This window comes from Chelmon rostratus, chromosome 21, assembly GCF_017976325.1.
Source record: "Chelmon rostratus isolate fCheRos1 chromosome 21, fCheRos1.pri, whole genome shotgun sequence".
Taxonomy (NCBI): Eukaryota; Metazoa; Chordata; class Actinopteri; order Chaetodontiformes; family Chaetodontidae; genus Chelmon; species Chelmon rostratus.
In genome coordinates this window covers 19,267,653-19,289,619 of record NC_055678.1, presented here as the reverse complement: position 1 = coordinate 19,289,619, position 21,967 = coordinate 19,267,653, and the positions used below count along the sequence as shown (strand labels likewise).

Sequence of the window (21,967 nt, the reverse complement as noted above, 5' to 3'; positions counted from 1 at the left end):
TTGTTGATATCCTGCTTGGTAGTATTCATTTAGACTTTGGTCTTTCAAAGCCAAATTTATCCCCAGCATAGGGGTTTGATTTGCATTGGGCAGCACAGTTAACTAGAACGTTATCTATATGAAGGGCTGATGGAAGACACAAGGGATTTGGTGAGTGAAGCTGAAACATTTTAGGGCCGCGAGCCTCCGATTACAGAGGATTTTCTTAGGCTAGCGCTCCTCCTTTGTTGTTATCTGTTTATGGTTGCTAGCTAGTGGGTAAGCCAGCGTTAAATATTGGAAAGCTCTCCAAAAACCCTTAGTGTAGAAATAAAATAACCTCATACTTTTTTTGACTGCATATGTACGGGTGCAGGTTTGCTGCGGAAATGAAAAGTGTGGTATGCGTTTGTGAATAAAAACTGGAAAAACAGGTTTCCGCTAGCCAGCAGTGCTAACGCTAGTTAGCATTAGGAGCTATTTGTAATAAGGCCGACCCTTATTTTAGTGCATACATTAGCTAGCTCTTCTATTTTGTACATTTTACCTTAAGCATAGTTTATCCTTACTTGGTAATGTATTGTATTTTTTCTTTCAGAAGTCTTTCTGACTAAATAATTAATGTTAGCGCAGCTTGTCAGGATGTCACCTGTGATGCTCAGAGGAGGAAGTAGGCAGGCAATGACAACAGTAAATATTTTTACAAAGTTCCGGATGAGAAAGTTGTATTGAATGTCAGATATTCACGGCTGTAATTATGATTAGGTTTGGCTTTTCTGAACATTTTTTCGTAGTAGATGACATTTAAAGAAATTGCAAAATACCACCTGGGGAAAAATGTAGAATTTATAACACTTAAAAAAAACTAAAATAACTAGAATGTCATTTTTTTTAAATAAACCGCATTCTGAGAGCATTCTTCAGCTGAAACGATTAATTAATATGTTAATCAACAGAAAGTTAACATTTTTTATTACTGATTAATCTTTTAAGTAAAATTTTATGCAAAGATGACACCAAATCACTGAACCATGTGTTTCAAATTCAGTTAAAGTCAATTTTATTTATATAGCACCAAATCACAACATACTGAGCAGGTCTAGACCATAGTCAGTACAGAAACCCAACAGTTCTCCCATGAGCAGGCAGTTGGCGACGTCTGCAGGGAAAAACTCCAGTAACTGGCACAACCTTGAACAGAACAATATAAATATGACACAGTATGACAACAATGTATGCTGGTTTCCTTGGTCTTCAGCGATAGTAAGCTGAATATATATGGGCTTTAGGCTGTCAGTTGACACAGTAAGACATTTGAACATGTCACCTTGGATGATGGGAAACTTATGGACATTTTTACAATTTTCCTTAATTATTTTTCATTGACAAAACAATTAATAGATTACTTAAGAAAACAATCATCAGATTTAATTAGTTAGTTGTTGCCTTAAAGTATTCCTTTCATTCAGACTCGTACTTTTTTTTTTTTTGTCATTTCCTTAATTGTAAAGGCTGAACGCACCCCACGTTCAGAGCGTAAGCGGAGAGACTCGTACGGGATGTTTGATGGCTATGACAGCTGTAGCGAGGAGTCCACCAGCAGCTCCAGCTCAGAGGACAGCGAGGATGAAGTGGTGCCCTCCATCCCTGCCAGCCTGCCCATCATCAAGAACAATGGCCAAGTCTACACCTACCCCGATGGCAAGGCTGGAATGGGTCAGTGAATGGAAATATGCTTGGGACTTAAGCTTTTTGTGGTTCTCAGGAATATAATCATGTGAATGAAAATAATTTGCCAACATGTAGTAGCCTGACAATATTAACAGTTTATATGTGTTTGATTTGTTATCTCTGTTTTACAGCCACTTGTGAGATGTGTGGAATGGTTGGAGTACGAGATGCTTTTTACTCAAAAACCAAGCGTTTCTGCAGCGTGTCCTGTTCAAGGAGTTATTCCTCAAATTCCAAAAAAGCTAGCATCTTGGCAAGACTCCAGGTAAGTGCATTTTACACCTACTACAACAAATCTTTTGACATTAAACCTATATCATAACCAAATGTTGACATCTGCTTTGATTTTGCAAGGGCAAACCACCAACAAAAAAGGCGAAAGTCTTACAGAAACAGCCTCTTATGGCAAAGTTGGCAGCTTACGCCCAGTACCAAGCAAGTCAACAGAACCAGGCCAAATCAAAAGCTGGTATGTTATCAAAAAGCACTAATGATGGTTCATAGGATGACAGTGCTGCTCTATTTACATATACTCCAACTTAACACTGTTTCTTGTTTCTGTCAGTGGTCCCTGCAGAGAGCTTTGACTGGGGTCGGTATATCTGTAGCAGTAACACGACTGGAGCTCCAGTCAGCTGTTTCAAGCACGTAAGTAAAAACTGCAGTCTTTACCGATTATTGGATCCAAATAGGAGTGAAAATGAATGAGGTATAGGTTTACATCTGCTTTGGAAGGAATAACCTGCCCCATAATGTAAGTTAATTAGTAAATGAAATTTGATTCAGGGTCAAAGTTAGGCAAGGGGTAAGATCCACTGGGTCTCCACTTCCTTGGATGACGGAAGACTTGTTGTGGTGGATCTTACAGCAACAACAGAGAAATTGTCGTTGACATTTATAGCAAGGAAAATAGTAGTTACTGGATGTAACTCCAGTTTTGTGAGTATGTGCGTAACCCTGTACCTGCATGTGATGGCAAAGCGAAGGTAAAGCACATTATTGTTAAAATGCTAAAACTTCTATCACGGTATTGCAAAATCCATGTTGTGGCAGAACTTCACCCTGGTGAGAGTGACAAAACCGGTATACCCCCCACCCCTAGTAGGTAGCGACCACTAATTTGTTGCTTTCTTAACTTAGTAACTTCACTGCTTCCTCTGCACTTCAGGCCCCTATGGGGACATGCTGGGGAGACATAGAGGAAGGAGTGAGGCTTGAAGTACTCAACTCCGATATCAACCTGTCCACTAAAGTGTACTGGATAGCAGAAATCATTAAGCTAGCAGGTAAGACTATTTCTACAGTCAAAGAAAATTTTTTTAAATGAGAAATCCACCCTAAAAGTGTCAGATATATCAGAAAACTGTGTAGATATAAATCTTAGGTCCTCTGCTTTACCTATTCTGGAGCTTTCAACCACATTGCACACTCTTCACTCAGATTGAGTTTGCTCAGTGTCATGGAGCTATAGATGTTTAAACTTTGCATTAGTCTGAGTACTCCAAATGCTCATGGACGTGACATCTACAGCTCCATGACAACTGAGCAGACCTCTGATCTGCTGATGAAGACCATGTGATACGGTTGAAAGACTAGAACAAGCAAGTAAGTGGAACTTGAATGGAGATTGTTTTGATCATTGTGTTCCCGAGGTCAAGAGTGAGCTGTCAATTCAACTGTGCATTATGTTGTGCAGGGTTCAAGGCTCTCCTGCGGTATGAGGGCTTTGACAACGACACCAGTAAGGACTTCTGGTGTAACCTCTGTATCCCTGAGGTGCACCCGGTGGGATGGTGCGCATCAAGCGGCAAACCCCTTGTACCTCCGAAAAGTGAGACGTGTGCCAAACTTGTTCACAATCTTGTTCTTGAATGTCTGTGATCTGTGATGGTGATTGTTACTGATATTTTTGTGATCTCCTCTACAGCCATACAGCATAAGTACTCTAACTGGAAAGCCTTTCTTGTGAAGCGTCTCACTGGAGCTAAAACACTGCCACCTGACTTTAATTCCAAGGTGAGACCCACAAATGCCTCATCAATTTAATTATGCACTTTTTGATGGCCACTGCCAGTACCTCAGAGCAAGCAGCAGTTGTTATTTTTTATTTTATTTATGTTTATTCAAAAAGTTAATTCTTATTGGACTTGAAACCCCCCTCAAAATCGCAACTATGAACATCAGTGAATCTGTGAAATTTGTCAGTCCTCAGGTGTTACCTCTGTCCATGTACTAGTGTTGGATGATGGGTCAAACATCTTGGCTGTTGGTTGGATTTTTCTCATTCCATTTATCTAATTTAATGGTCTGCCTCTGAAGAACGAGTGAGAGCCGCTGAACAGCAACAGGCTCTGTTCATCAAGTCCAGTAGTACACAGAGGCCAGCAACAGCAGAGGGAGGCAGTGAGGAAGAACAGCATGTAGAGCAAGAATATTTTTACATCTATGATGACAGTGAGTTAGCAAGGCAGGTAAGCTTGTTTTAGTTTTGACAGTTAAACTCTGAAGTTGTACGTTTTATTTTTTTTCTGTAGTGACGTCAGAGGGATGGCTGTGGCGTTGATGTATTGCTCGGTACAGCAAACCAATCGTTCTCCCATCGTAGACAAGTCAGGATAGAATCATGCATGTCTAAAACGCTATAGCTGGCCCTTCAACTATTGCTGCTTAATAATGTCCCTGATCAAGCTTGTCTTGGTGACTTGAATTCAGAAAGTGTACAATTGTATTTATTTGTTTAAAAAGGAAAATATGTGTAAGAATATTTCCTTTCTTGACATTTTGTGAGTTTGGTTTATTTATTTATGGGACTAAAAAAAAATAGCAAAAGTCTGCTGCAAACTCGCTGCTCGTGGGTGGGTGGATGTGCAGGAGACACACGCCTGTGCAAATATATCAGCCATGGCTGGTTGTTGGGCTGATAGTGGCCTGTTGGAAAATTTTAACATATCACCTAACCCCACAATGTGTCATTTTTAACCATAGGTACATGAGAACATGCAGTTCCCCTTTAAGAAGCTGATGCGGGTAGAGGTGGTGGATAAGAACTACCTGTGCCGGACACGGGTGGCGCTGGTGGAGCAGGTAATCGGAGGTCGCCTCAGGCTGGTCTATGAAGAGAGCCAGGACAGGTCAGATGACTTCTGGTGCCACATGTTTAGCCCCCTCATCCACAATATAGGCTGGTCGCGCAGCATCGGACACCGCTTCAAACGGTCCGGTGAGTTTGGATAAATCCAGTAACACTGAAGTTTAAGTGTTAAGTGTAAGATTCTTATTTTCAGGTGATAATACACTAAAGAAAACATATAATTATGAATGTCATATTACAGTTCTGCAAATAAATCCCACTGAATCCTGCACAGTGGACCTTCTAAAAGCAGGTTTTATATAATGAAGTTGTTGTTTCCAAGCCAAAGCCAACATGTCCATATTGCTATCATCATGGTTTTCTCAGACTTTAAAAAGCTCCTTCAAAGACATTGAAGACATTATAAAAAAAACTGACTTTACAGGCTGAGTAGTACACCAAGTGGTGCTGACATATATGCTGAAGTTGTGTAAAATTAGACCCGTCCCTTTAGATGTCATGTTTGACGATCATGCTGTACAGAAACTCCAAGCTGCAGTTTAAAATCTGTACTGACTTCCTGGACAGATTATCCTTAAAGTACCATTACTGAAATGCACTGTGGGTGTTTACCAAAAGGCTCAAAAACCCTCCTAATATAACAAAAGGCATTGTTTGGCTTTTATGATAACAGATGTGGTGGGCATAATTTCATGAAACGCTGCTCTATCTGTTAATGACAGTTATTCTTATGCTCATAGTGAATCCAGTCATTTCTTTTCTCATCGACAAGTGTTCCTGAAGCTCAGCTTGTTCTCAGCCTCTAATGTCTGTAGTCTCTAAACCATTTAATGCATATTATTTAATATTGCTGTGGCACCTTTTAGCACAGGCACAGCAAGTCATTTTGATCTGTCTACTTATTTTTCAGATATTGCGAAGAAAATTGATGGTCAAGTTGATGCTCCTGCACAGTTCTTCCAGAAGGTAATACAAAAGAGAAATTTTCTATGCTTCCTCTCCTAACTGCCTCTCAATAAGGTGTCCTACAGCTGTCGTTGGAATGATATCTGGCATTTGCCAGCATCAGCCAATACCTGCACCCACAAGACCGATTAAACAAAGTGCCCTGTGGACAGAGTGCAGATCTACGGAAGCAAACAGAGACCATGCACACTGGATATGTTGACCATTAATGGGCTGACCACTGTAAATATTCTTGACCCATTAACGCATGTCGGTTTATAGGCTAATTTGCACACGTGCACACACACACAGTGTGATGCACGCTGGTCCGAGGCCATCACCCACTTACTGTGTCGAATGATTGAGGCCCATATGTCCGCCAATCAGTTTGGTCTCTGGTGAGGGATTCAGAGAGCCAGTTCAGTACTTCAGGCCCAAGTGCGTTATGCCATGGAGAGCTACTGTGACTAAATGCATTAAAAACACTTTGTGGAGAAGAAGGGTTAGATAAAAATCAAGCTAGCCAGGGCAGACAAGCTAGCTCAACAGCTCTCACAAGCGAGTCCAACATGCTCCTCAGCGCAAAATTTACCGGTTAGTTACCAGTTAATGGCTGTCAGAATATTCAACAGATGCTGTGTTGCTTTCATTCTCACATACAAACGAGCTTCGTGGGCTTTTACATCTAATATTAAGTGACAGTGGATGCTTTCATATGACTTTTTTCACAGACGCTTAAAATCTAAAGACTTCCCAAATGTCACAATTTTTAAACTAATGTCATTTTCTAATATGTCTGTAATAAATAATAATCCTCAAATTGGCTTTTTCCTATCTGCATGTGTATATCAGGTGAAAGATGTGGACCAGGGTGGGGATTGGTTTAAAGACGGGATGAAGTTAGAAGCCATTGACCCCCTCAACCTCTCAGCTATATGTGTAGCCACTGTAAGAAAGGTAAGTGTGTTGCTGGACTCCACATTAATGTTATTTAATGTGTGATCAACTGCTGGGTGTCGGGAAACAGACTATGTAGAGTAAAAGAGGAGTTAGTTCTTGTTGATTTTAAAACGCCAGACTAACTTCAACCATCATCTGCTGTTTACTGTAGGTGTTGGCAGACGGGTACCTCATGATCGGGATCGATGGTTCGGAGGCAGTGGACGGATCAGACTGGTTCTGCTACCACAGCACCTCCCCCTCCATCTTCCCTGTCGGCTTCTGTGAAATCAATGACATTGAACTCACGCCCCCTAGAGGTAGTGTGTCATATTATTGTTTCTTTTAGCTCTTCAGAAATGTAAATGTGCATTTGCTCCCACCGAGAGGACCACAGAGCTGGAAGATTTAAAATAAAAGCAAATCAAACAATGAAATACAGTTAAATACAATACACTTTGTATGCATTTGTGTTTGTGTTGTGTTCTTTAATAACTGACTGACATCAATTTTCCAAACCACATTAAGTTAGTGAGTAAATAGCTGTATTTATATAACCTTTCAAGAGCAGAGTTTCACAAAAGAAATAAGGAAACAGGCATGAAACAAACATGAATACAAACTTAGGAAGATTAAAACACCATTAAGTAGAAATAAATTTAAATAAGAGTGAAATAGAAAATAATGCAAAGGCAAGTCGCAACAGAAAACAAAAGCAAAGCTGCTTTTTAAAGGTGTCCACACTGTCCCTAGATCGTAAGTCCAAAGGGAGAGACTTCCAAAGTTTTACTCACAGTCTCTTTCAGTTTGAAGCCTGCTGTCGTGCTACAGTTTTAGAGGTTCTGGTCAAAAGCTTGTCAGCAACATTTTGGACCACTGGTTCGATGGTAAAGGGATGCTTTGCTGAGGCAGGTGAAGAGGGAGTCACCTGGCTGCAACCAGCGCAGGACCTCATAAAAATCTGGTATTTCACCCGGGCGCGATGCTCTATGTCCTGCATTACACAGAGTGTTGCGTGCCTGATTCTTGCTCTTGTCAGCTTTGCCGGGTCTCATCACTTTTTGGTTAAGCTACAAAAACCATAACCGAAAAAGTTGCTTATTAACCTACAGTAATCTTTGCTTTAAGCTGAAGATTAAACCTGCAGGAGACCCCACGCCTAACTGTAATTTCAAACAGGTGATTTTTATTTTATTTATTTTCTTTTTGTCATCATCAATTTAGCAAGATGCACTCAGTGCTCCTTGTACCGCTGTCACAGCTGACTTTCATGCGATAGATAGCTCAAATTGACCATCATAACATTATAGGAGCAAAAAAAAAAAAAATCTGCACAGATGGGGCTTCTGTATTCTAATATCAGTGTAGTATCTTGCATCAACAGATGACCACAACTTAAAGGAGCGTTGTATATTTGGTATGCCTTGATACTGGGTATGCATCAATTCATGCGTCAATTATGACCAAATTTCGCATAAAAGTCTCATAGGCTGAAACAGGAACAGTTTTGTCAGTCAGTTATTGGAGTAAAGAAGGGTGTCGTATTTCCTCTCATTTCTTCGTTTGAGTTGCTGTTATCTAGGCAAGTTAAATTGTCTGTGCTCTGTTAAATACCATTTGTCGACAGGTGAAGTTATTGGTTAGAAGTTTTTTAATCACACTTCTTGATAATGGTTTCTTCATGATCTGGTCTCAACACTGACTCTGTTCCCCAGGGTACACTAAACTGCCATTTAAATGGTTTGACTACCTCAGAGAAACGGGTTCAATAGCTGCTCCTGTCAAGCTCTTTAACAAGGTAGGCTCAATCAGTGGGCTCTCCACTGTATTTATGTTCTTATCATTCATTCAGTTTTAATGTCCTCTGGTATATTTTTCTGATTATTAATAACAGCAGCAGAGTTTCATATCACCACACCTGAAACATCACAGAAGCATAAAAGTTGCAGCACATGAACTGACCAGCTTTTGCCTGTAATGTAACTTGTATTCAGTTTGGATCTGCTGGGTTGATTGTGCAGAGATGGAATGGTTGGTTCCCTCTTGACCTTTCTTTACTCGAGCATCACTTACTAGAGTTCTTACAGCTGATAGCTCTAGAAGAAATCCACTAGAGGAGATCTTAAGTTAGGAATGTTTCTTAAACTCGAGCTGGTTTGATTCTGTTTTGACGTGTTTTCACGTCTTTGCCCCCAGGAGTAAAGTTGTGCTTGCCACCTCCTTTTCATATAGCCTCTTATTTCTGTCCCTTGTTCTGTCTGATAGACGGAATTCAGCGTTATTGGTCAGTATCTCACATTTTGAGAGAATCAGCATCGACCGATGCTTGTGCTCATGGGCTGACGAAAAAAAAAATGTCTGCAGGCACGTTGGAGGCAACGCAGTTTTTTTTTTCTTTTAAAATGTTTGGTGTTCAATGTGTTTGGTGTAAATGATATATTAGTGTTAAATAAATGTCCATTGGGACCAACAACAGAGGGATGCCGCGGGGTGCTAACTGTGCACTGACATTGTTTCTTTATTTTTTTGACTTATGAATTCTTAGCTATTCATGTACGTTAACTTTCTCTCATTAACAAGGAGGCACTGCTGTCTGCTGAAATGCTGTTGTTGTGAACTAAAATTTTACTTTTCATTCAAAGTTTAGTTTTTTTAATTTGCTGTGGACATTTAATTAGTTGATGCATTTTTTTATTTAAAATAAATGCACTGCAGACGGAGCGCAGATCGACTAAAGCACACGGAGACCAGGCAGACAATAACGTTAGGGTTAATTAAATGTTCACTGAAGTTCAGCAATTGTATCTCATTTGTTGTTAATAAATCATTGTATTTTGTCAGATGAAAAAAACAACATGATACAAGAATTATGTATCGGCCTGCTCTCTAAATGTCTGCCCTTAAAAAAAATTTACGTTTATTTATTTTGTTTAATTTTTTTAAACTGTCCTTGCTGCCTCGCCTCTTCTAGGAGGTTCCCAATCATGGTTTCCGACAAGGCATGAAACTAGAGGCTGTCGATCTAATGGAGCCACGGCTGGTATGTGTTGCCACGGTGACGAGGATTGTGCACCGGCTACTGAGGATCCACTTTGACGGCTGGGAGGATGAGTATGACCAGTGGGTTGACTGCGAGTCACCTGACCTCTACCCTGTGGGCTGGTGCCAGCTGACGGGCTACCAGCTCCAGCCTCCCGCCTCGCAGAGTAAGGACACGATACGTCTCAGCACTCATGTCATTATCAAAATGGCAGATTTCCCGTTACTTTGGTCAGGTTTAGAGAATATGTTGAATCAAAAGCACATTTCAGACAGCACTACTTTAAATGTGCTTAATATTTTTCGTTTCAGCGCTTGTGTCTGATTAAATCTTCAAGGAAATTTTAATCTCTGTAACACTTGCCCTGGTTGAATGCTGTCACATTAACAGAAAAGGTGCAACATTATATGAGACTTGATATTCTTTGGTTTTAGATTGTTAGTCAGAGAAAACAAGACATTTCATGACATCACCTTGGGCTCTAGCAATTGTGATGGCCATTTTGAACTGTTTTCTTTTATTATTATATATGTTATATAGGAATTATTGTTACTTGCAGCCTTATTGAGGAGCTTCTTGTAATGTCAGATCAGACAAAGCGTTTCTGTTCATTTTAATTCCTCGCGGAATAAAAAAACAGGATGAGACCCCACTATAATCATCAGACCATCAGTCTGTATGTGCAGCTTTGATTCACGGCAACTATCCAAGAAACATTTACCAAAACATATAGCATATCAGCAAAAAGGAATAAATGAGATTCACAACCTGCCTTCTTATTATGCTTAACAATGCCTTGGAACTGTCTGATTGTAGGCCATAATATTGGCAGTCCAATAAATGATGAGTAAATGTAATAAGGGGGTGAGAAGCCGGGGGCGGGCGTCCCTCGTGATCACAATGGGCATTAATTACACCACAAAGATAAACATCTTTTTTTTTAACTTGCAGTTTATCGGTTATTTCATACTGGGCTTACTGCATCAGTTATATTTTGATATATTAATTTCTTTTTTGTCTCAATGTTGTCTTTCCTTTCCACATATTGAATTCCTGCTTCATAATATTTTACATACTGTCATAACTTTTAATATATTTCCTTTATGCACTCTCAGCTAATATTCTGGATGCATTTGAATTGTATGTGTTGCTTCAGCTTTTCTCTCCGAGCACCTAGTCTGATAGGTGAACTCAAGGTATCTGCCAGCACCTGGTACTGATCCGACACCTGTGCTCACTGTGTGAAGGTTATTTTTATGTAATCTAACTAGGCTAGTGTTTGCTGTGGCTGTAAAAAGTGAGTCATCTGCCTGCACAGACAAAATTAATGTAACTGATAGCACAACTGCTGAAGTGTGGATTGGGCATGTCAATGCAGACATTCAGTCTTCTTAGTAAGGCCAGTGTTGATGCCACATAGCTAATTGCTGCATCACTAATTGTGTATATTTTGTGCAATATTTGTGATACTGTTTGTTGATGTTCTTTCAGGTAACAGGGAAATGCCTCAGTCTGTACCCAAGCAGAAGAAAAAGGCCCAGCAGTACAAAGGACAAAAGAAAAGTAAGAAATTCTTTCTTCCGCTGTCCATTTCTCTCTCTCCACTCCCTCCTTCGTCTTCTCCTCTTGTCGTTCCTCTTATTGTCATTGGCTACGCTTGTGGTGGGAACTCTGCTGCTCTCTGATTGGTCACCTGTTTGGTGCGTCCGGACTATTTTCATCTGACCTCTTGTCACACTGCGGGATGCTTTCCCTTGTGAGTGCGACAGTTGTTAACACGTAGCCTGCACACTTGGAAAAAGTAGTGTGTGAGATTTTGTTTTGGTGTTTGAGATACTGCAGATATTTGAGAGCAGAAGGCCTGATGTTGCATCTTTATTTAGGTCCAAAGTTTCAGATCACAAAAGCAGATGCTAATGCTAAATTGGTACCTGTTGTGCTGAACATAAGGAGTTTAAATGGAAGTCTATGGCTGCCAATATTGAAATGCAATCATTTAATCAAATTCACATTTCTTTTTTTAATTTGTGTGCACACACTATGACAAAATCCAAATTAAACGTGTAAAATACAATGTACCATTTCATGTTTAAGACTGCATAATTACTGGCAAAATTAAGATGAGAATTTCACTGACAAATAATTTTACTGTAGAACATTCCCATAATGATAATCAAATTGCACGTGTATTTTCGGCTTGCAACCTTAAACTTGAAAATAGTTTTGCAATGTTTGAATCTGAATTGTGTCCTGATTTTAGCTCATTTCTAATGAAATAGAAAAGGACCTTTATGTGGTGGAAATTCTCGTTGGCTAGCTGAGGACATTTTGACCAACCTCCTTATTAAAAATGTGAATGCTATAAGGCCTTGGTTACTCCGGAGGCCTCTTTGTTGACGATAATAAAATAACCAGGGAACTTTTCCATTTCTTTTTCTCAAGAAATGAGCCAAAATCAGGATATTTCAAATCCAATTTACACACAGTTTAGGCTGCATATTGTCTGCCAATTTGAAAATAAAACGTCAATTCCTCCTTCGGTTAAATTTTTCTGCTTAGGTGTACACTGAAAATCATTTGTTAATTTTGATTTTTGTAGTGATTATTTTGATTTTAGACAAAAGGATGAAAATATGTAGTTTTACTTTTGTCATACATCATGGACATGAAAATTGAAAATGTAATTAGTATTAAATTATTCAAATAGTGGCAGCCACAGTCTTCCATGCATCTGGTCAAGTTGCTGCAGCCTTGTTCTGAGTATGTAATAGTGCATCTGCTTACTTGGGTCTGGCAGTCTGATTACAGCGTACCAGGGGCTTATTCAGATGGACATATCAATGCAAGTGACAATAGTGTGAGGTTCAATTAACTATTTCACCCGAAGCTCTAACCTTTTTTAACTTTCCTTCCTAATATATAATCTAAACATCAAGAACACTTTCCAGTTGAATTGAACCCCTCTGTGTAATAAGCCCCTGGTAGCTTACCCGAGTCTGGCTTGGTGTTTAGAGAGGAAGATTCCAGTTGGTCGGCGGCCCTTCAGTCAGGCAGGCAGGAGGAGGAGCAGCTTCTCGGGAGACGAAGAGCAGAGTCCACCCCCTTACCCTGCCCAGGGGCCCACTCGGCCCCGACCCCGAACACACCTCCACCAAACCCACAAATCAGGTAACGTCACACTAACGGTAAAACCAGCATGGCACTGAGCCTCCTGAGGCTCACGCTGTTTTTAACAGGAGACGGTCGTCTGAGTCTCGCTCACAGGGCCTCGCTGTGGATCTGGATGCTGCTGATGCTGCATGTTCTACTGTTAAATCAACCTTTGTTTGTACATGTCATTGTCATTGTTCTCACATAAATATGTTTCCTCATGTCAGGGAAGGTCCGTTCCTTTAATTTGCAGGAGTTACAGTTTTGGCATTACCAGTGTTTTGTCTCCACTTTAAAGCAGTCATAACGCATGTTTGTTTCATTTTAGATTTGTTTCAAGTAGACCTCGATGCATGTGGAGTTCACATTATGACCTGGAACAAAGGCAAAGGCTCCTCCTCTATTTTATTCAAAGCGAATGAACACAACTGGCTCATCTGTTCTGCTGTTCTCTCTCTTATCTGCCCCTGTCCCCGTCTGTAGAGTCTCTCCTGCGAATGAAAGAGGAGACGGCAGAGGTGGATGAGTTTACCTTCTCACAGGGCACCTCCGACCAGGAGAGCAACGGCTCGGGCAGCTACTACATCAAACAGGAGCCCTGAGGTCACAAAGTCAGGACAGAGCAGGATGAACCGGGTCGGGACACACCTCTGGAAACCCCCAGCGAGGATCAGGAATGTGGAGAGTCAAACTAGCCTTGAATCACACTCAGACCAACGCCACAGGCCTTCTATGGAGTCAGAACAGGAGACAGCGAGGACGAGGAGGGGGTCATTTTCATTCTTCTGAAAAATCCTGAAGGGAACAATTTTCTAACCTTGTAGCTGTGCGTGCACATAATCACTCACGAAACCTTTACGATTGGTTGGAAAGCACCCAGGGTCGGACCTGGGTCACACACATTTGGGCATTCTCTTTCGTAACGACGCAACATCGGTCTTTCCTCTCCAGTCTGAAACATCCAGCCAGACAGGAGACGTCTGGGTGGATCATTAAAAACAACCCCTTCTCGACAGAAACGGGGGTCCCGCAAGCCGACATCAGCCCACCCTGCCTCTGCCACAATCTGGGCCGCGCACAGAGACCTGTAGAAACTGTGAGAACCATTTATTGAGCCAGGTCTTAAGTTTTGTTTTTGTTTTTGTTTTGTTTTGTTTTCAGGTCAGAGTCAGTCACTGAGCGGCCTGAGGAGAGAAGAGAGGCTGGCAGTGAGTGGGACAGAGTTGTGCATATTTTCATTATTTTCTTCTGAACAATTTTGCCAGGTGGACTTTTACTTTGTTAATAGTACTTGAAGTTTTTTTTTTTCTTTTATTTTGTAATGATTTTGGAGTTGTTTTTGTCTTAATGTACTTATTTTGCATTTACATTTTTGGTGGCTGTGTGGGGAAACTTATGTGCATTGTTTCATAAAAGTGATGATATTCATATAGTATGTGGAGACCTATTCAAATAGAACTACAGAGTATAGATATTAAGGATTGTGGTTTGAGGAGAGATCTGCTGCTCAGCATTACTGACACTGATCTCGTTTTTTTGTTTGTTTTTTCATTTTGTTTTTGTTTGTCCAGTATTGACCACAAGACTCCACAGCTGCATTAGTTTCCGATTCAAACATTACAGAACCAAAGTCTGATCCGAGCTCAACAATATCGCTCATACTGGGGCTTTGTTACCACAGCAACCTGCGGGTTTCATCAAAGCCACAAAAATGAAATAGATGTCAGCCTCAAATCAGGATGCAACAAAAATGTGATCGTCATGGATACTATTTTTGATTATTTGTTCATTTAGACTGGAAAATAGGGACAAATGGCCATTAAAATTTCTGAATTTCAAATATTCAGTCATTTATGAGATAACACAGAGACGCGAAGCCTAGCCCTTCCATTTGAGATGTTTGAACCAGCGTCTTTTTGGGAATTTTTAAATTACAAATGATTCAAATTGTTGTTGATACATTTTCTAATTAATCGATTAAGCTACGAGTTGTTTCACCATTAAAAAGTGTTTTTTGTCTTTTGTGTTTATGACAGCTGTGAGGTGACATTTAACAAGCATGGTGCAGCTTTAAACAGTAATCCATGTCGTGCATTTGTTGCTGAGATTAGTCCTTACAGTTGTTTTATTTAATGACAGAAATCCTCTTGCACATTGCATTGAGCATCAGTTTGTACAACTTAATATCCCTCAGCTATATTAAGGGGGCATTGTGGGGAATATCTGGTTTTTACTACTACTTAAATGTCCACATTTGGAGCTGTAACACCCCACCAAATCTGGCACAAACATTCCGTCACGGTCCAGCCGGTAAACCGGCCTGTAGGTTGCTATAGATTAAACAGACCACGATAAGCTTGAACAAGAGAGCTAACGGTGTTGGCTGGCTTTGATTGCTCAATGTGGAGCTTTAGGGACCTATCGCAGTAATCACAACCCCCACAATACCTCTAACTGGATTAGTAGCTGCTGCAGCAAGCATTCAGCAGTGCTAATGAGCCCAGGAGATAACCGTTGTCTTCCTCTATTAAAAAAACTAGCAGAAATGTACAAGTTGTGAGACTTTGTGCTGTAATGTTGAACAGAAGTTATGAAGCTGTGGAGATAAAAAGCTTTTTTTTTTTTAAATAAAACAAAATCACCTGAGTTTTAAAGAAATACTAAATGAGAACAAATTTGCATAGTGTGACTGTAAGTGAGCAGCAGGGTATGTTGTATAAAAGAGAAACCTTACTGGTATGATAGGGTACAGTCTGACATGTTATTCCCGCTGTCCAACGCTACAGGACGTACTTTGACCTTTACAGTTTGGATGTAGCTGCTGTCAGGGAGCAACCTGTCTTATTGGACAGACAGACAACACAACTGACCAATTCTGGCCTCATATCAGTCAAACTGTACAGCGTATGAAAAGGTTGTGGATGCTGGCAGGTGCATCGCTTTGATAACGTCAAAGGTTGCGCGACGGCAGTGAGATTCAGATTGCAGACACAGGTGCTTCTGTTCTGCTTTGGACCACATCTGCTGTGTTTATGCCCAGAGCGTCCTTAGATATCCATCTGGAACTCTTTTTCATTTATATGGAGTCTGGAGTATGATACCAGACCCTGACTTACCCCACCTTTAAGCTAGGCTCGACTCTGTGTTAAATTATAGTCAGTCAATACATTAAAAAGTTTTTATTTTCTTTTTTAACTAAATAGACCAAAAAAATGAAGGAATTGGCTGATTAATGCGAGCATTTTCTAATTCTGTCTTTAAATTCTAAACAGAATGATGGCATTCATTTTTATTTAAGACAGAACCCACAGATTTCTACAGGAGCCCTGATTGGCCAGTTATCATGTTTTTATAGGACTCTGGCCAATCAGACATCATGTAATATTGAGGTGTGTAAACAACTTTGACTTCTGATAAGTAAATGGGATAACAAAGTAAAAATTGAAAATCTTTTTGAAAAATAATTTTGCGAGTCCAATTTGAAATGTAAAAAAACCCAAATGCTATTAATGTACTAATATAAAACAGAAGGTACATAACACGTAAGAATAATCCTTTGAAAAAACTAAATGTATTCTTTGACTATAATCCAACACTGAAAATGTGGCACACTCAAAACTCCATTCATTCAGCATTTGTAGCATCAAACTTTGGTTTCTGTCATTGAAAATAAGAGGTTGGACTCCTGTCTCATTAAGAGAAAAGCAGAACCTCTGCCTTGGTTAAACAGTCTTATAATCAAGCGGTTTTGTACAAATGCGACAAAGAATATGTTAAGTATGTTATTAGGTTCATATGCAACGCATTAGTGTTTTTCTATTGCTTAGGTTTCATGTCAGAGCCATATGTATGCAAGCTAGTTTATGATTCACCTGAGCCACAGAATAACAGGTTTGTTGTTAATAATATAACATGAACAATGCACTGCTTTACCAATAGTCTCTGAGGGCAGCATTCACATAAGACGACAGGATCTAAAAGTGGCATAAATACATAGATTCTATATATATACATATATATATTCTTCATGACTATGATGGTATGGAGTAACAAATCCTGATTAGTCAGAAATCCATGCTTGGCCGTGGAAAAGACAAGACTCCTTCATTCTTCTTAGAGCTAGATTTTTGCAGCTGTTTATCTACTACCTCCTGATGCTAGCCACGTTTAGCTAAAACAAGAGTATGAAATAGACTATGGCAGTGTGTTAGCATATGCAAATGGAAATGAATACCGAAAATGGTCCACTTGAAGACTAGGCACCAAACACGGAAGAATTTTATCACAGCACATGAGGTAGTCTTCTAATTTGAATGATGCAATAATAATAGATCCCATATTATTTTGCTATGTTAAATAAAATACAACTTATAGCACCCTCAAATGTCATGATCACTACATTAATATAATTAACATATGAGATAATTTAACAAAATGGTATTGTATAACTGTGATTTTTGTGAGCAAGGGTTGGTAATACAGAATACTCAGTGTATGGCCAAAGGCTGTATTGAAATGCAGAGCAGATTTAAACTTCTCAGTGACGGTAAAAGATCCATAATTTCTCTTTCTACCAGTAAGGTTCATGATTAAATTCTCAGGAAGTTTGTGTTTCTTTTTTTGGTTGTAGGGGTCATAAGTACAAGTCTGAATCAGCTCAAAGGTGTCTACATCTTGTGCATCTCGCTGTGGAAGCAAAGAAGTGCCTTAAAAAGTAGAATCTTTAAAGCGACTGAAATAATAGGAGTGAGGTTGAACCCTTGTTGGTTACCTGAAATTTAAATACCACTGAATATGATCCTCTGAAAACCAGCTGTCTGAATTTAGGTGGTTTTAAATCTTTGGAGTTTCCAGCAGAGGCTTTCAAGTGGTGCCATACGAAACGCTTGATTTAAAAAAATGATTTGTTTCAGTTGTTGGATGTTGTATTTTTTTGTGCGGGGTTAGCACATTCAAATAGAAAAATCATCTGTGCCGTTTTCAAAATCAGTACTCTGGTTCATTTTAAGTTGAAAATCTTGTTCAGATAATCATTTTGTGTGAGATGTTGTTGAATGAGGTGATTTATCTTGTTATATCAGGAGCTGTGGGCTCTGAAAATTAGTCAGGTTCTGAAAATGATCCAAAAAATGTAAGTAAGGTCTAAAAGTCAGGTTGCTCAAATGAGCTCGGTGGAATTCAGACTGAAAATTTCAAGATGTTTTTTTTATTTTAACTTGTGAGCAAACACAAGAATAATAAAATCCAGCTTCAGGTTCAGGTGTTCGGTTGCTTTCAGGATTCTAATTATCAGGGCGTTTGTTTGCTTCCATACTATTCAAACAACAAAGGTCTTATCACTCACAATGTCATGTGTTTTTGTCGATTGTGTTTTAGTCTGTCTTCATGTTAAATTCTACATTTGAGTGACAAAAACACACAACAATTTTTGTTGCTTTTTTTTAGTTTGATTTGCTTTCTGTATCTTCCTGTGTGAGATTTTTTTTTTCTACCAGTCTCCTTTTTAATTTGTCTCCTGATCAGATTGGATACGAAGCTGAGCTGAAAAGCTAAGCTTCTCACACCAAATGAGCAATAAAAGACAGTGTCTCACAATCATTTGAAGCAGATGGGTTTCAGGTTAGGATCTGTCATTGGGGTTATTTCCCTCTGGTGTTGGAAGACAGAAAGAAGCATTAAAGTACTTCATGACCAAACTGCATTAATATCTTAGTACAAAAATGAAAAAAAGACTGTTCTATGGGCTAACTGCTGCTACCCTCCTCTAGATTAACCCTAAATAATCAAATGCACAATCAACACTGTTTTGGATCTTCTGTTTCTCACTTTTCCTTGTAGATATTCAACTTTCTTGTTTCACCTTGATCCCAAAATCTAAAAATGGAACAAGTTTGACCTCCGTTCTCGGGTAGCTGTGTTCCTCACGCGTTTGGGCATCAGTAGCTGGAGGTGGAAGCCAGGAGCTGATTTGGGATTGGGTGCACTGATCAACTGAATGCATGTAGAACAGAACTTGTTGTGCCGATGTCGTGCAGAGCTCGTTTTTTCTTTTCTTTTTTTGTAACCGTCATTGGTTGTTCTTCAGTCTGTCTGTGTTTCTCCTCCTCCACTGTGATCAGAAAATGTGCGGAAGCCCATTTCTGCCAAGAAAAGAAAATAGATTAAAAGTTAAGCATGATAAAAAAGAAAATCATGCTAAATCCAATTTTTTTAAACAAAACTGAGATATTAAGTCAAAACTTGGACTAAAGCAAAAAATTACAATTTAAATTTAATTATGACAGAAATTTAAAAAAAATTCTGTCATAATATTGTAACTCATAATTTTGATTTGAAGTTGGACTTTTTCATGATTATTTATGGACTATTTCATTATTTTGACTCAGAATATAATTTTGGCTCAGTGTACAAAACTGTGATGGACAAATCTCCTAAATAACTTCCGTTTTGATTTGCCTTCTCCTAACTATTATTTACCACGAGTATTTTCACTCCTGTTTTGTACAACTTTTCATCAGTTCTTTCTGTCTCTGGCGTTAATGGGCTTCCGTAGGAAGGACTGGGTTGTGGTTACAGAGTTCTTCTGGCACTCGTTCTGCGAGTGATGAGGAGCAGTCCAGAGTTGGATATTTGTTTATTTCTTGGATACTAACACGGGTCTTTTGTATGTGATAACCCCCCCATCCCCCCTCCTCCTGTTATATTAAACCATTATATTGTGGTGCTATATATATTTGATAAAAATGACTAAATGTATTGGGATTACTATTGTCTGAAAATAATTGTGAGTTGAGAGGGTTATGGTGCAAAATTTATTTTGGATACAAATGAAAAAAAAAATCTATGTTAATAGTTATAAATCTATTGATATTAACACTGACCCCTGAGGTACATTATTAGATTGCAGTTTAAAGTTTGTACATCTTTTTGATAGTGTATACCAGTTTCCTTTCATATGGTAAATTTGTGCTGTGATCAAGCTTTGATAGACTTTGTAAATAAAGCCAAATGTTTGGATCATAATATTGGTTGTAATGAATGGCTTCTTTGTTTACAAGCATTGCAAACTGTTTCCGCATGGCTGTGAAAGTTTATCTGGTGATTTTTGTAAGATCTGACTTTTACACTGAATAAAAAGGCTTATGACTTCAAACACTGTGGAAATCCTTTGTCACAGTTTCACTGCTTGAGTCTTTCAAGGCCACTTTGTCCTTTGAACACAGGCAGGGCATTGCAAAGACTTTTAAAGGACCGTACCAGTGTGTTAGCAAGTTCACGCACTATAAAATAACAGTTTCTTGAAGCTTGCCTAATTAGTCTGCATTAAGGTTTTTGTGGCATAATAATGCAGCTGAAGTGCAGATTTCAAATGTCTGCACTGCCTTACCTCCAACCAACCTACCTTCCAATGAGCTCTTTATGTTGACAGGGGGACTGGCTCCTCTTCTGTGGAATCCACCATGTTTCACCGCCATGATCTACTGTAGCCCAGAAGGGACAAACCAAACACTGGCTCTAGAGAACTGCTTTCCCCTTTTTTTGTGAGTTTTGGGCACCGTTGGTGCTCCTGCATGTTTGGAAATGGAGGGCTGAGCCGAGGGGTATTCAGTTTGTTGCAATCTGGAGCCTCACCACTAGATGACACTAAATCCCACACACTGGTCCTTCAAGTAAAAGCACGAATCAGAAGTGAAATGACTGGTTCTGCAGGAAACTGTTACCTGTGACTCATTAAATACTCTATCTGACATTATTAGATTGTTAATACAGATGCATCAATGCATAAACAGTATTTTACTGTTGTAGCTGCTAAGGATGGAGCTACTTTTACTTACATTATAGGAAGTTAACTCATTCAGTCCATTTATCACCAGATAAATCTGAAGGCTCATGAGATGATTATTTCAGAGGAAGGAACAAAAACAAATGGCTGATATGCAAATCTGTAGTTATGTTTTTTTGACTTTTTACCCTGTCTTCTGTTCTCATCCACATCACAAACAGGTCATTATAGTTAACTAAAGCAAAAGGAAAAACTGCAAGGTGTGAAAAAGCATTTTAGCTGACTGAAATAAAAATAAAAACTAGACTGACTTACAAAACTGACTATAATAAAATAATATACAGGAAATGTTAATGAGAAAAACTTATTCCAGAGACTGGCCCTTACAGAAAAGTGTAATCACCTGGGCAGGAACCCACCTGACACGATGGATCAGCTGTGGTTGTTCTTTTCTTTTTCTAGCTTTGAGGCGTAAATGTAGCAGAATCCAGTAAGTGCATGTCACTTGGGCGTTCTCTTATGTTTTGAAGAAGAATTTGTCTGTTTTTATGAGAGTTTATGAGCATGTGCTAAATCAAGTGTAAACACACAGAGGTTTAGTGGTGGTTGAGTTTGAGTGAGGAAACAGTTCAGTTGCTCAAAACGTTGCTAACACAGTGTATATCAGACACCTGGAATGGTTAAAAAAAATAAAAGTATTACATTTTCAGCAAAGCCACTGATCCTGGGCTGTTCTCGACACCACCAGCGTTCATTTTAAATGATTTTTAACACAATCATATATAAAAAAAAAAAACTATCAATGCAACTGTGAGCCTGGAAGTGGTGGTATTTAATGTTTTGGGTTGTTCATCTACGTAGGTTACGGGAAGCTAACTACCTGTCACACACTCTCAAACACAGCCCTCGGTGTTCAGAGGGGTGTAAAGCAGCAGAGCAAAGGCTGAGTTTTCACACTGTGGAAGATGACTCTCTTTTAACCTGGCTGCATTGCCATGGCAACTGATGCCGCACACCTCACCTGCTCCAGGTTCTGTTCAGAGTATGGATTTAAACAGGCTAAAAAGCACCACCTTGATATTAACTGAATGATAGCGACTCAGCTGGGGGATATATCCGAATTTGCTGAGCTGCAGGTTAATTATTTTTTTGCCACAGGATCCTACATATATACATTGGTTTGTAGCTTCATGGTCGGTCCTGATTTGCAGTTTTCCTTCCTTATTGCTTTCATAGCTCTCTAGTATAACAACCTGTTCCTCCTGACTGAAGTAGACAGCATGCAATCTGTCCATTTTGTGTCATGATA

At 39.4% G+C, this 21,967-nt stretch overlaps 1 protein-coding gene across 2 annotated transcripts; it reads left to right on the top strand.

Annotated features, from left to right (window-relative positions):
- The first annotated feature begins 23 nt into the window (after window positions 1–23).
- Window positions 24–20,022, top strand: mbtd1 (mbt domain containing 1). 2 transcript variants are annotated; one of them, XM_041962638.1, is made up of 17 exons: window positions 24–150; window positions 1,491–1,695; window positions 1,842–1,975; window positions 2,065–2,179; window positions 2,276–2,358; window positions 2,879–2,996; window positions 3,407–3,541; window positions 3,638–3,726; window positions 4,696–4,930; window positions 5,712–5,767; window positions 6,599–6,703; window positions 6,858–7,005; window positions 8,401–8,483; window positions 9,657–9,891; window positions 11,217–11,288; window positions 12,738–12,893; window positions 13,359–20,022. In XM_041962638.1, exons 1-17 carry the CDS (start codon window positions 130–132, stop codon window positions 13,475–13,477), a joined length of 2,109 nt encoding a protein of 702 aa, XP_041818572.1. In that variant the 5' UTR covers window positions 24–129; the 3' UTR covers window positions 13,478–20,022. The 2 variants fall into 2 exon arrangements, with proteins under 2 accessions (XP_041818572.1, XP_041818573.1); XM_041962639.1 differs by lacking the exon at window positions 12,738–12,893.
- Window positions 20,023–21,967: the final 1,945 nt, after the last annotated feature.

What these genes read in the sequence shown, in the direction of transcription:
- mbtd1 (XM_041962638.1), top strand. Translation starts at nt 130, where the DNA reads ATGGAAGACACAAGGGATTTG. An exon ending in ACCCCTTGTACCTCCGAAAA is followed by an intron (nt 3,542 to 3,637) that starts GTGAGACGTGTG and finishes TCTCCTCTACAG; the next exon opens with CCATACAGCATAAGTACTCT. An exon ending in CTGCACAGTTCTTCCAGAAG is followed by an intron (nt 5,768 to 6,598) that starts GTAATACAAAAG and finishes TGTGTATATCAG; the next exon opens with GTGAAAGATGTGGACCAGGG.